We start from the raw sequence: 15,088 nt of genomic DNA, 5'->3' as shown, positions 1-15,088 counted from the left end.
CCACAGCTGTTTGCTGTGCTTATTCCACTGTGGGCTCTTGAATATTCCTAATGACCACGTAGGCGGTACATTTACATAGAAAAAGCGACAAAGGTGAACTGAAGCTTATCATATCAGTAGGGCACCACACACTATGTAGCTGCAGCAGAAGCAAATGAGTATTTAGTGCTCAACAAGCATATCTTAAAGAGGGGAAAAAAAGCTTCTGATGACTTAGAAGTACACGTGGCTGTAGAGAGCTCTTTCACCTTTAAGGTCAGGCAAGCCTCACTCCCCGCCAGTGAGCTTAAGCAAAGGTTTACATGCTGCTGCACCCCTTTGAAACAGTGTGTTCTGTTTAACTTAAAGCACAATCAAAATCTAAAGCACACTTTAAGAAAACTGTATGAATCAGTCATTAATACAAAAGACCGCATCTCAGAATTCGTGTGTGTGTTTTGAGTTTAATAAATGTAATAAATGTACTTGGGTTAAACAATGAAATCATTTTATCAAGCTCCTAATGACAGACAGCAACTCCCCTGCTCGGCCCTTGGCCCACTCCCCAGAGAAACCGCTTTCTACTCCTTTAGCTACTTCTCCTATTTGTCTGCATATTGCTAAGTAATCTCGTTAAGTTTTCGTTTTTCAATTTTAGAAACGATCTACTGATTTCCTAGGACAGAAGATGAGAGTTAGGCTCTTACACAACCCCCTTCCACCTTCTGACCAAATACACTTCCCCCTTTTCTACGCCTCCCTCTAGAACTAAAACAAAACTTTCAGTTAGAAAAGAGGCGGAACTTTTCTTTTATATTCTAAACACTGTTCACAGCTAGGCAATGAGAAGCATCATTCCATTTCCTTTCTTGCAGGACTTTGTCTTTCCTGGAGTGAATAAGCACCCCTGTTTCATTTGCTTCTTTCTCCACATTTCTGTCATCAAAACCCCTCTTACTACAATCAGACACATTAGATCCAAGCGGGCCAAACGGGGATGCTGCTGTGGAGTCACATGGGGAGCCCATCCAGACAGGTGCCTGGCAAGAAATGTCCCCACCAGAAACACACACACGCATCTTGCCGGCGTCTGCAGAGAGTACAAAAGGACTCACAGCGCCTCCCAGATCGCAAATGTGTAAGCCAGTTACATTGGCAGTCAGTAAAACAAAAACCTTTATTTTTAAGCTTATGTGGATGCTTTTTAGATATAGTTATTTTACAGTATCTGGCATTTAAAAAAATAGCAATTGTTAAAAAAAAAAAAGCAATCGTTTGTTCTCAGATAATGTAAAAGACATTACTGAGTGTACATTTAATGCTAAAAACTGCCTGAAGGTCTGGGGCCTCACATTCAACTCACCTGAAATCCAACAAACAGCAAAACACTGGTCATGGTACTCATACAGGAAAAAAAAAAATGCGATCTGAATTCTTCTGCGATCTAACTATGGAAATCTTTTCACTGTGAAAAATGCTGTTATGAATGTGAACTTTAACGTATTAATATTTGAACCACAGCACCAAATTTCTCACAGAAAAATGAGTCTTTTCCATATATAATTGTTTAAATTAAGGAGTAACTTTCGTCCAACATGGGCATATTAAAACCCCACAAAAATCCTGCTTTAACTAACCTTTCTAGACTTTCTTTCTTCTTCGATTTCTTGCTCCGCCTCACCATCCGGCTCTTACAGCTGTTTCTCCTGGCTGGTCCTGTCTTGATGGACGTGTTTTCAAATGGGGTGGTGGTGATTGAGACCTTATTTCCACTCTATAAAAAAAAATGGGGTGGTATTAAAGGGAAAATCTGGGAGCACACAGGATCAGAAGTGGGAAAGTACGTTCAAAAACAAAGATACGTAAGGACGTACATACAAGAGCCTTCCATGTCTAAATAGCCTTTTAAGCAGTGGCACCCTGACAGAACATGAAGGCAAAATGTCCGGTTTCTTTGAGAGGGCAGGCCCTGGACTCCACAGATGTGAGTTCAATCCAAGTTCTATGCCTGCCCTGAGCAGGTTGCTTCTCCTCTCTGTGCCTCAAACACGTGCACTATCCAGCAGCAGAATCACACCTATCTCACAGGGGCTCGTGTGTGCATTACCCGGGATGGACTTTGTAAAGCCTGCAGCACCAAGTATGACACAGGCAAAGGACTCTATAAACAACAGTGATCTTCATCCATATGTAGTAAGTATAAATGAGCCCAGGGGCTGTCTGTTGTTGGTTGATTTATTTTTCTTTTTTCTCCTTTTTGTGTTTTTCCTTTGACCTAGAAATCATAGACCAGCAAAACTGAATGAGACTTTTATTTTTAATTATTTTAAAAGATTCCTTTGCTGGCACCATAGAACCTGTCAGCTTGCAGAGCTGGGAAGTTTACGCCAGCGAGTACAAAACAGTCTTTCTTTAACCAGGTCATGTATGGGGAGGTAACTCCTGGTAGAATTCTGGGACTTTCACTCAGTGCTGGGACAGGGCTTGCCGGGCAGGCCCTGGGGGTCGACAGAAGAGTGGAGTCAGAAGCTAGGCTGAGGGGTGCCCTGGGCAGATGGTAGAACTGATCCCCTTTGCTCCAGCATTCATGACTTCTTCTTGAATTTCTTAATAACCAGGGGAAAAACATGTCCTTTCAAAGTCACAGATGGCCCTGATTACCTCAAAAAGATAAGAAGTATAAGGAGCAGGGTCTTTTAAAAGGTCTATGCCCCAAAAACGCCTAGCAATTCAGCTGTAAGTGGTACTAAGAGATGGGGAGTTAAGTACGGTGGGGGCAGGGACCAAACCAATGGGGATTGATTGTTTTAATGTTAACATCTACCCCCACCACCAGCTCCCGCTGCTCCAATTTGGGAAGTAATACATGACATTATAAGAAGAAATTGTAAAGTATAAGTAAAAATAAAAATCCTTGAGAAACTTATTGCCAGCTAACACTGGTAATACTTCAGTATATTTCCTAATCTTTTTTTAGGCATGTATGAATTACGCATGCACACAGACATACGTTGTCGACAACTTTAATCTTAATTACTCTAATATTTAGTTTTATGTTGTTTTTCCATTTCTCATTATAGAACTTGAAAAACCTTCCCCACATCACTGAATAGTCATTAAGAACATAATTTTGGGGGCATCAGGGTGGCTCAGTTGGTTAAGCATCCAACTTTGGCTCAGGTCATGTTCTCATAGTTTGTGGGTTCAAGGCCCATGCAGGGCTCTGTGCTGACAGATCGGAGCATGGAGTCTGCTTCAGGTTTTGTGTTTCCCTCTCTCCCCAACCCCACCCCCCACCATTAGTGCTCTCTCTCTCTCTCTCTCTCTCTCTCAAAAACATTAAAAAGTTTTAAAAACTTAATTTTTATTTGCTGTATAATATTCCATGAGATGGGTGAATCAAAATTCAACTATTTTTCTACTGCTATTATTTCCTACGTTTCAGTTCTTTTAAGACTTACCATAAATATCATCATCCATAAATCATTGTCCTAAGCTCTGTCATTTCCCTTAAATTACATATGTGAATCAAAGGGTCTATCCAAACTTTTTAATTTTTTATTTTAGAGAGAAAGTGCATGAAAGGGAAAGAGGGGCGGTGTGGGCGGGGAGAGGGAGAGAAAGACAGAAAGAAAGAGAGACAGTGAGAGACAGAGAGACACAGAGAATTCCAAGCAAGCTCCACACCCAGTGCAGAACCTAATGTAGGGTTCAATCCCATGACCCTGGGATCATGCCTGAGCTGCTATCAAGAGTTGGACGCTCAACGAACTGAGCCATCCAGGTGCCCTAAACCTCTTAAAGACTCTTAGTATATACTAATACACTATTTTCCAGAAAGTTTATGTCAATACATACTTTTGCTGGCAGCACATAAAGACTTTTCTTACCACAGGTTTGTCAGAACTGAGTATTAATGTTAAACACATTACCAATTTTATACGAATAAACTACAACGAGTTTTAATCTTCATTCTTCGACATTGTCTCATTTATTTTGGTCATTCCTATTTTTTTTTAGGAAATGACCTGTTCATGTCTTACATCCACTTTCGTGTCAGTAACTTTAGTATTTTATGAATGATTTTAGAGGTTTTTTCTGTGTGTGTATTTAAGAACATGTAATCTCACACCTAATGTCGTAATTGTAAAAAAAAAAAAATAAGATTTGAACTGGAACAAAAGAAAAATATTCTGCAAGAACAAACTGTACATTCTATATGCAAATGCCAAAAGTTAGAAAATAAACCCTTATCTGACAAAGATTGATTCTATTTCTTGTTTAAACAGAACATTCAGCTTAAAAGCATGAAAGGCCTATGAACGGAGGTTGTGTGGAAGGAGATCTTCTCTGCACAAATTGAGGGAGGCCATACTACAATTTCAGTTTCTCCTATATGCCTTAAGTGAATGAAAAAGTAACAAATATGGCTGGAGTTCATCTTTCACTGCAATTCTTTCAATCCTTTTCCACATTCATACGCAGAGTAGACACAGACAGCCATCATATGTCCACTGGGGCTGTCCCACTGTGCACGTCACTGAGCCTGAATCCAATTCCACCCTTTCTAGCATAATTCCCCACTGGTTTTTCTATCTTTATCTGTAAGAGGCTAACAAGGCCATTCAGCCTTTTTAAAGCACATTTTGAGCATTAAAGCATTATTTCCATATATTCTGTCACTTTATTTTCACCACCAAATTATGAGGGCTGTTTTGTTTTGTTTTTGTCTTTTTTTTCCTAATACAACCTTGTGAGGTGCGAATGGATTGTTACCCTTCATTATAGATGAGGAAAACAGATTCAGGGATGCTGAGTTTCCTTCTTTCTCAGGGTCAAAGAGCCGGTCTTAAGAGCCCAGACCTGGCTCTCTGCCCCTCACCCCCACTGTCTGCTCCTCACAGGCATGGCGTGGCCTGATCGTCCTCCACCTTTCCTGCCCCTGGCAGAGTAGATGGCTTAGACTTAACAGGTGGTGGCGAAGGAACCAGGCTCTGGACAATATAGGGAATGATCGATGCATCAGACTGTCAAGAAGAAATGGAAGACATATAAAAATAGCATAAACGTTGTACGAAATAAAAATAAATGATGAACAAATCTCATCAGAAAAGTTACACCCAGGGTTTTTAAATCAGAGCACATCACTGCGTTCTGTACAAATGTTCCCTTCCCCTATTAAAAACCAAACCCAGTTTTCTCTTTCTTGTTTCTATATATGGCAGAGGACAGTTTGCTTGACCTATACACTCAGAAAACTTCCCTAAGGAGGAACTACAGACACTCAAGATGCAGAGTGCAAATATTTCACTGGGAGCATTAATGATCATGCAAATGGTAAATGACGGCAAAAATAACTTAATCCACAATAGGGTGAGAATCGTAAAGCCTGCCACCTGGTGGATCCATCGGCTACATGGAGGGCTGCCTGAACTCAGTGCAATGTGTCTTACTGGGTCAATTTATCCTCAATACATTCTTCTGAAGGAGCGAACTCTTCTAAGAGAAATTCTGTGGCACTTGTTTAAAAAAACAACAGCAAAAAATGGTGCCGGCAGATTGTTAAATGTTCAATTTGTTCACTTTTACTGTAAACTGTTGGTATAAACTGTGCACGGTGCGAGGGAAATTATTTTAAGCTGGCTGAACTGAATACAATGGCAGGCTAACCATCTCTTCCCCTCAGTCTGGCTCCAGGTTAACTTCTCAGTTGGCCTTGGATAGACTATTTTTACATTCCTTTCTCTGCGACATGCCCATGGTGAATGTCACGCTTTCTGCAGGCCTAGGTCTTTGCTGTGACTCACATCCTCCACAATCCAGCCCCAGCCAGCCTGCACACTCCATCCCATATACAAACCCAGGCTCCGGTCACTCGATTTGTGTACCTCAAGCACTCTGAGCTTTCTTGGCCTTGCATTTGCACACACCCTCTTTGTTCTGCTGAGCCCACCCTGCACTCCCTTCGCATACACTAACTCTCCACCCATCCTTCACAGCCCTGAACAGATAACCCCTGTTTCATCCCCCCTGGAAAGCCATCTCTCCTTCAGAATGTGGGCTAGATTTACAGTCGGCTCCTTATGTTTAACACTTTGTAGACTTGGTTTCGCCACTGGTTTTCCACGTACTCTGGTGGACTCATGCCAAGCATGGGCTCCAAAGCCACACTGTGGGGTGCAAATCCTCTTTTCTGCTCCTTCCTAGCGGGTAGCCTTGGGCTGCTTTGTTAAATTTCTGCTGCTTTCATTTCTTCATCCGTAAAATGGGAACAATGTTGTTTACAGGACCTGCTCCACAGCAAGTGAGGATTATAGGGGTTCAGCTACATAAAGCACTATTACCTAATATTCTTATGTGTTGTCTCTTGTGCGACTGACCCTTCAGTAACTAACACAATGCTCTGCACGTTTTTAGGACGTGGCGAATATGTAAGGATGGTCATAATGATACTATTTGATGGCCTCCATTTTCACATCTAAAGGCTCCCCAGAGTTCATAGAAAGGAAATTCTTGAAGCAGGGACTAATGAAGTTTTAGGGCTGCTTTTATGTGCTGGGTATTTAAACTAATACTATCCCCAAAAAGCAATCTGGTTTACTTGAGAGTTTCCCAGATTAGAGAGGTTAAGCCGGGCATGTTATCATGTGCGTCAATACGGACTCCATCCATCACTGCAGTGAGTGCACAGAGATTTCACTGCTCTTACAAAGTTCTTTTAGAAAGCTACCCAAAAGCAGAAAGGAGGGGATTACTTCCTTGCGGCAGGACCAGTGTGAGGCAAAGCTGAAGGAGCACACGGGAAGGGATTCACAGAGCCAATGGGGAAGTGAACTGGAGAAACACATTGATTCTGTAATTCCATAGATCTATGATGAGATGTGACTTTGGACAAGCTTCCCTGTGGATATGAGTTAGTGCTCCCATAGCAGGTCTGCTTGGAAGGTGTGAGAGTAAACGAGACCACATGTGAAGATATCAAATGTGGAAAATGCTTACTCCGTTTGCAATCTGAAAGATATTGTACTGCATACGAACTTCTAAACAGATATATAGCAGCCTCAAGCCATGGCTCTTCCACCTTTTTCCTAAGGTGCCATGACATTTCATGAAGTAGTTCGCAAGTATAGAACACGAAATCAAGAGGGGTGCTTGGGTGGCTCAGTCGGTTGAGCGTCTGACTTCAGCTCAGGTCATGATCTCACAGTTCGTAGTTTGAGCCCAACGTTGGGCTCTGTGCTGACAGCTCAGAGCCTGGAGCCTGCTTCGGATTCTGTGTCTTCCTCACTCTCTCTCTGCCCCTGCCCCGCTTGTGTGCTCATGCTTGCTCGCCCTCTCTCAAAAATAAATAAACATTAAAAAAAAAAAAAAAAGAGAACATCAAGTAAACAGTACCCGAGAATACCAAAATATAGCCACTACCCTGATGTTCCATGAGTGATGTCACGAGGATGCCCAGTGTTGATCCTACTCCCTTTACATGCTGTCCAAGAACCGCTGTTTAAATTTGGAAGAAAGCTGCATGATTACACAGTTCACTGGAAAGATAATTAAATCCCTCGTATCCTTTTTGTTTCATTACATTGGTCGCTCCTCTCGAGTGCTTCCTTTATGAAGCAGAGGCAGGACCCTCTGCTTGGCTCTGCGACAGAGCAGGCCATGGCTCCGGAGGGTGCCAAGGCTCTCCAATAGGGCTTGTTTACACAGTTTCAGAGACACACTGACTACATCCAGGAATCAAGGTGCTTCCTAACCAGAGGAGGACAAAACTGTATGAATGGGATTGGATTTGGCTAAGACACTTTGCCAGACACCTTCAGGAGAAATATACATTCAAATTTCACAGAAGCAGGCTTTAAAATCCACGATCATATCTAACACTCCATAAAATAAATTATGGAAATAACCAAATGTCTCAGCAAGATAAACAAATGCCTATTTTCTAAAGATATATACACTTCAGTTTATTATTTCTTCTTCTGATTTTGTGAGCAGACCCAGGAAGTGATAGGAAGATAGGTTGTGGATGAAGTGATGTTGCATGTAACATAATACTGTTACAAAGAAGGTAGAGAGCCAAGCTGATGTTACCAATGAAAATCCCTTGACCTTCTTTTAAATGCTAATGCGAAGACTGGAAAAAGCTCTAGCAGGATGAATAACAACTAAGAAAACCTCACTGTAATACACAGACTTATTATCCAAAAGAAAGGGTGAGCTCCTAGAACAGATCAAGGAGCATTTTAGAGACATACACCACTTCTGTCTGCCTACTTCGGAGGAGCCTAACCTACTTCGGAGGAGCCTAAGGCATGTGTATTGGATATGAAGACAGAGGGAGGGAAAAATCCAAAACAACCTTCCTGGACTCTTACTCACAAAAGGTCAAGGGGCAACTGGGTGGTTCAGCCAGTTAAGCATCCGACTCTTGGTTTCGATTCAGGTTATCGTCTCACGGTCTGTAGTTTCAAGCCCTGTGTGAGGCTCCATGCTGTCAGCACAGGACACTCTCTCCCTCTCTCTGTGGCCCTCCCGAGATCTCATGCTCTCTCAGAGTAAGTAAATAAACTTAAAACAACAACAACAACAACAACAACAACAAAGGGGTCTATCTGTGAGCCAGCAATGGGGCACCCTTTGACCATAGGAGCAGGTACTGTGAGAGAATCTGCTGGTCAGACTCATGAGTCTTTATATCCCGTCCAGAATTTTGTCTTGCAAAGCCCGAAGTCCTATCAGGCGACTTTCACAGACAAGGGATCCCAATGCCCTGCCTCCCATTTCTTGGATTCTTACTATGAGAGAGTTGTTGCATACCAGGTGGACAAAGAATATTACCAGGACAGATGGTGATCTAAACTGAAAACCTCAGGTTGTACCCACGGTGTCAACTCTTTCTGTTCAATAGCCATACTTGAAAGTATAGACTAACCTCAGCCCTTTCAAGCTGACTGACAAACTGAACGGCCTGCATATTAAGACATGAGTCAAGACCAACAAAAGTAGAAGTGGGGTATTTGACCCCCTCCATGGTAACTTTTGGAAAGAAAGCAAAAGAGGACCCCAGCATTCACCTCAATTCCACGAACATTTATTGCGTACCCACCTGTATATCCCAGGTATTGGGTAAATGCTGGAACTACATGGGAAGATGTCCCCTGCATCATCAACCGGTAGGTATGAATGACAGCAAAGTCAGGCGCCACCCCCTACAGACTTTGGTTTTGAGCCCAAGACCAAAATTTAATTAATAATGTGAATTAATCAGTGGCAATAACTTTCCTACAACCTGCTACTTCGCAATGGACCTCTGAATATGCCTGCTATTACTACTCTCAGAACCTAAGCCAACCCTAATCTTTTGAAGAATACGTTCATATTAGCTTGGGGAATGACAGAAAAGGAGAAAAGTCATTTAACTGCACTTATTTTTGGAAGGCTTAGCACACCCACTTCTTTGTAGTGCCTTCTAAATTTCTAATTTTCTTTCCTGTTTCAATTCAATGAAATTTCTCTGTGATGTCTCTCCCCACTCATAGAATATTCTCTCCAAAAGTATAACATTCCTCCCTCTGCGACAGTCCTAAGTTAAACTTCATCTGCTTCCATACATCTCCTATATCTCCCATATTTCTCAAAGGCAAGGACTATACCTTCATTCCTGTGTTACTAATATGTACTATGGCACTGGGCTCAGTGCGAGTGCTCTGAAAAGAGTCTGAATGTACATTATCTAAATGGCAGGTATATATTTATGTTCTGTCTCTCAACAGACTGTAGTTTATCTGAAACCATGGCTCACACCTCTCTGTATACAACTCCCTTACAGCCCCTTTCAGTGCTCAAAAAGCAAGAGATCATCCATAAATCTGCTGATTTGTAAAATAATCTTACAACTAGAGACTCTATTTCTGATCACGGACTTCTTTTTCTGAACAAATTTAAAATCAAGTACAAATTCGTCTTTGTTTTTACAAGAGCCATATTTGGAGCTATAACTTTATATTCTACCGTCAGCAGGTGACACAGCAAATAAGAGAACTGAAGGATCAGTGTAGATTTTCTCTCTCCACTCACATTCACGCTTCTTGTGATCTTAACTCCATGGGCTTTATTCAGCTTACATTCAAAACAGAAAATGTTCTATGTTCAAAATCATTTGTGTGAGGGCCTAATGATTACTAGAACCCCTTCCTCCATTGCTACTTACTTCTGTCATCTACAGTGTATGTGTATATATTTCCATTTCTATTTTTCAAAGGAAATCCAACTCTCAGACTGAACCTTCAAATCTGACCTCACTTTCATACCACTTCATCTTCCATTGTACTGGAATAAAACTTGCTGAATGGCCCTGAAGAAAACCATCTTTAGGATAGGTGACTTCCCAACAGCTTTTACTATGTAAGGCTCATAAAGTGAAAAAGAACTCTTGTTATTCGTAATTTAGAATAAGAAGTTAAATTCAGAAGTGATTGCGCAGATAGAAGGCCATGTTTTTTCATGATATATAGAACCAGCAAATTCATATTATCTGTTTCTTCACCTTTTATCTGACTTTAAACCACTGAATACTTCCTCAGTAATAAGACTGTTTATGCATGCATCATAGAGAATTCTAGAACTTAAGGAGAGAACTCTGGGTACCCGTTCTTTCTGATGACCTTTACTTGTGTGGCATGGGCATAAAAAAGATAATACCTTTAGCAAAAGCTCTATAACTTCCGTGTGGACAAGTCCATGCACTGGTTCTCCATTGATGTGTGTGATCAGATCCCCAGCTTTCAGTCCTGCTTGGCATGCTGGACTTCCTTCTTCAACATTCTGAAGTCCAAGAAAAGAGTATAGATTGATCAGCCAACAAATGGCAACCTTAACATCTACTGTTTCTTCTGGGACAATATTCTGGGTGAATTAGCAAATGATCCTAAGCTTCTAAGAGGAAATCAATAAGGCATGGTTATTATTCCTTTTCTGACAGCATCCTAAAATAGGACACTTAATTACAAAATTTCAGGTGAGTGGGAAAGGTAGTTAGTTTTGTTTGTTTTTTAATAAAAGAAGCCCAGGAAAAAATTAAAAAGAAAGGTGACAATAGGACCATCTTTGACAATTTCTGCCATGCTGGTATGCAAAGTGGACAATCAAATATGAAAACTGGACAGAATTATGAGAAGTTATTAGTTTTCACTCAATTCAATGCCACCATATAAAGGGAAAGGGCATGAAACAGGTCCCAAAAGCCAGCTTAGCAGAAAAACTGTTTGCTTATAAATATGCCTCAGCCAACTTATTCATTGTCCAGTTTGGCTGGGAATGAAAAGTAACAAGGATGAGAGGCTGTTGATCTCACCCAAACAATATGGTGCACTGTATAGATGTCGCTGTCTCCCACATACACCCGGATGGCTCGGATGGTAAAACCGTAGTTTTTCCCTGAACTGTGGATCACAATGGGCTGATGTGGACTGGCAGAAGCTCCTGAAGAATCTCGGCTGGGAGAAGAATCTCGTGAAGAAGAAGGGTCCGAGGACAGGGAATGGGGGGACATTGGACTTCCCAGTGGAGAAACGGCAAACATATCTGCAACACAGAAGCCAGTCGTTAGAGCCGATGCTGATCACACAAACATCCATGCAGCCAGCCCACACTGCATGAGCCCTGCAATGATGGGGAGCTCAGCCACACAATAAATCCATTCATTTCTCATCAAGAAATAATATAAAAATATTTATATTGCTAACTAGGATGGCTTTCCAAACAGGGGATATTAAGAAGACTTCAAAAGTGTCTGTACTGCAACTAATTTTTCAGTGAATTCTGTGAGGTTAGAATTTCTTCATTCTCTATGCTAATTAAAACACACACAAAACTTAGTCCCTACCTGGCTGGGATAGCTTTAGTTGGTATATTTTGTTGTCCTTAAATCAGAGACGCACAAATTTCAAGTATGCCTTTACACAGAGAAGACTGTGGAGACTATAGTAAAAGATTCTCAGGCTCCAAATCAACAAATTTAACATGGTCCTTTTCAAACATATGTGGTCAGGAAAACAATCCATCAAGTTACCAGTTCCTTTTTACAGTACTACTGAACTAGTACTCAAGTGATTTCGTCAAGACAACAGTGAAATGTCAATTTCTTTATGAAACAACCACTCCTAATTATTATGAATACAACTGATCGCTTCCTACAGTACCTACAGTTCTAACAATGATTCTCAAAGATAATACAGGTGAAATAGAGAAATTTTAAGAAAACTTAATACCACAATACCAATTCTATTCTGTTTTTGTTTTAAAAGCAAACACGCTTTTATTGTTGATATCACTGTTCCATCCATGTGAGTCTAAACAGATCTTAATTAACTGGTCACGTGAAATTGTGTGTGTGTTTGACAAAAAGAATGATCCACTAAAGATGCTGAAGTTTAAACGTGAGCTCAGTCAGACGCAGGCTACTATGTGCCCAGAGTTACTGAAGACTCACCAGGTTCAGTGAGCACCAGGGGAGCCACAGCAAACTGCCAGTGCCCACACTATCATTTCTTCCGATTCTTATGTCTGTCAAAGTGGAACAAAGCTAGGTGGATCACTAGTGATGTTCCTTCACTTTGGGACTGCGTGTGGCACTCTTGGTACTCTTTCGCTGGCTACCTTTTGTCTAAAGATCACAAGGCCAAGTGAAGAGACACACGCTGGTGGGCAGGGAACTTGTACCCATGCGAGCGGGAACTGGACGGAGTGGAAACACATACACACATCCAAAGTGCTGGAAAGCCAAGTCCCCATCCTTTGTGGCATGACAGTTTCCCTTATCTCCCTGTATTAAACAATTGTTCTACCTTACCAAGACGTGGGCTTTCTCACCAGCTTTCAAAAGTGGACTTACCTTTCCAACTGCCGCTGCTTTGGAGTTATGAATAGTCATTCAAACTAAGGAGATAGATGGTTACTTTATGGTGCTGAATGGGACGCCTCCCAGAAAACAGAGTGGGCTAGAGTGAGCAATACCCCCAAATGAGCATTTGTTTGTATCAAATTTCTTTCTGCACAAACAGGAAATTTTGAAACTGTAAACAATTCCTTTTATAGAAGGTCTGTATTCCTCCAAATGCAAGCCATCTGCAATATAATTCAATTGCCACTTCCACTCTCGGGCTGTCATTTGAGTGTTAAGTCACAAACACCAGGGTGTATGTTTTCTCACTTCTGGGGGAATTGTGTAGACTTAGTGATTTCTAGAGGCAAAGCCCTGGTGTATAAAAATACTGCAATTCCACAAAACCATAATTAAGCCCAGTCTTCCAATACAGGGGAGAAAATGACTACCAGTAGGAGGAAGCATAGCTCAACAGACAGGGTTGGGAAAATTTGTAAATTTCAGGGCTGTCTGTGACTCTCTGCATCCCCAGAAATGAAAAACTTATGTTCTCCATATCTCTCTCCTCATTAATTAGAAGAGGAAAAACTGTACTTAGCTTTCCAACACATATGCTATAAACAACTCAGTAAAGTACATAAATGATGCATAGTCTAGGGAAGAAAAATGATTCAGAGGAGATAAATTTACCACTTAATTTGAGGAGGGGGGAGCAGAAAAGGAAAGAAAACAAATAAAAGAAATCAGGCTGTGTGGGAAGGAAGCCTGCCTCATCTCCTGATGCAGAAAGAAGCAAGAAGAAATCAGTGACACATGCTGTCTGGGAGCTCCGGAGCTCCCGCAGGGAGAAACTCCGGAGAGATGCGCTGGGCACCGCCCGTTACTGCTTCTAGCAATCTTGCATCTCGATCAGCATTCCAAACTGGGGAGAGGGGGACACATGCACAAAACCACACAATTTCATGCGAATAGATGTCTCTCTACCTCCTGGGATCATGAGGGACAGAGCACTGGCAGAAAGGGACTTTGTGACTTTCCCCGAGATTTTCTTTTTTTCTGTGCTTTCTAATCGCTGGCGAGCCATGTGAGAAGCGGGTTCACTGGGTGGCTTTGAGGAATTATCTGTACTGTCCACACACTCGCTTCGTCCATTTATCTGATCCAAATGCTCTGAAAAACTGCCAACTGTACAAACAAGAAGGGATAAACACGTTCAGGGAAATCAGATAGGAGAGGTGGAAAGAGGGAAAGAGAGAGAAAGAAGGAAGAACAACCTGGGAAACGTACTCCCATGTGGCTCAACAATCCATATGGCTCCAGGCAAGCATTAAACACACATGACTGCTTTGAGAAAGGTGATGGGGAAGAGAAGGGGATGAAAGACATGTCCATCCAGGTTTCATTCTCCTTGTACCTAAGTCTGCTAATTCTCAATGACTCCACTTAACTACAAGAGTCACTACTTTACAGAATTTCGATTTTAGAACCCTTGTAGTGACAATTCCTCCCCGCTGCTTCCAACCACGGAAGGCTCTGAAGCAAACACCACCTTATGAACACCATGACCACCCACTGTATACTAAAATTATCCTGTGATATTAATGGTCATCGTTAGCAATGCTGTGAATAATGTGGACATGTGGATAATGCTGTTTGGGACAGGTGGACATCATCTCATTTTTTCACGTGGACTTGGGACTGTGTCATCTCCTAGTGTCTTCCTGGACTGCACTAGACTGCACGAGGTTCACGTATGTAACTCACAGGAGAGTGCCTCAAGCATCACCTGTGACTTCTCATGCCCTAAGTCTCCTTGCAAATCTGCCAGGACAACAAAGGACAGTACTCACTGCATTCCACAATGGCTTGCTGCATCTTCCTGGTTTTTTCTCTAGACAGTGTATCATCTCCTGATCTGCCCTGAGGTTACTGGACCAGTGGTAAGATCCTTTCCTGTCTCAGCCAGCCACGCCTTCTTTATTTTTAAGTTTATTAGCCCTTAACAGAAAGGTGGGTTTTTGTTTGTTTGCTTGTTTGTTTTAAAAAAATTAGGACTCCCCTCAGCAGAGGATCACAAGAGAATCACGTGGGAGGATGCAAAAATGGAAAATCAGTGATGTCTGCCTGGGTGACCACACAGACCAAGAATAAATAATGCTTCTGAGCGGAAATAACATGTGGAGTCCCCCAGAGGAAAGGGGAAGAGCCACCCACTTTGGGTTTTTC

The 15,088-nt window shown here is 41.8% G+C and overlaps 1 protein-coding gene across 8 annotated transcripts in view; it reads right to left on the bottom strand.

Moving 5' to 3' along the window:
* MAST4 (microtubule associated serine/threonine kinase family member 4) overlaps window positions 1–15,088 on the bottom strand; it is a 579,145-nt gene that overhangs the window by 7,228 nt on the left and 556,829 nt on the right. For 6 of the 8 annotated variants that reach the window (XM_047859625.1, XM_047859653.1, XM_047859642.1 and 3 more), the window contains 3 exons: window positions 11,333–11,562; window positions 10,681–10,803; window positions 1,617–1,753 (listed from right to left, as the gene is read on the bottom strand). In XM_047859625.1, coding sequence (XP_047715581.1) covers window positions 1,617–1,753; window positions 10,681–10,803; window positions 11,333–11,562 — 490 coding nt within the window. Of the gene's footprint in view, window positions 1–1,616; window positions 1,754–10,680; window positions 10,804–11,332; window positions 11,563–13,846; window positions 14,048–15,088 lie in introns of all 8 variants that reach the window. The other 2 variants (XM_047859677.1, XM_047859685.1) reach the window with 1 other exon arrangement.

This window comes from Prionailurus viverrinus, chromosome A1 (genome assembly GCF_022837055.1).
Source record: "Prionailurus viverrinus isolate Anna chromosome A1, UM_Priviv_1.0, whole genome shotgun sequence".
Taxonomy (NCBI): domain Eukaryota; kingdom Metazoa; phylum Chordata; class Mammalia; order Carnivora; family Felidae; genus Prionailurus; species Prionailurus viverrinus.
The sequence above is the reverse complement of the archived record's forward strand: the minus strand, read 5'-3'. Positions and strand labels throughout refer to the sequence as shown.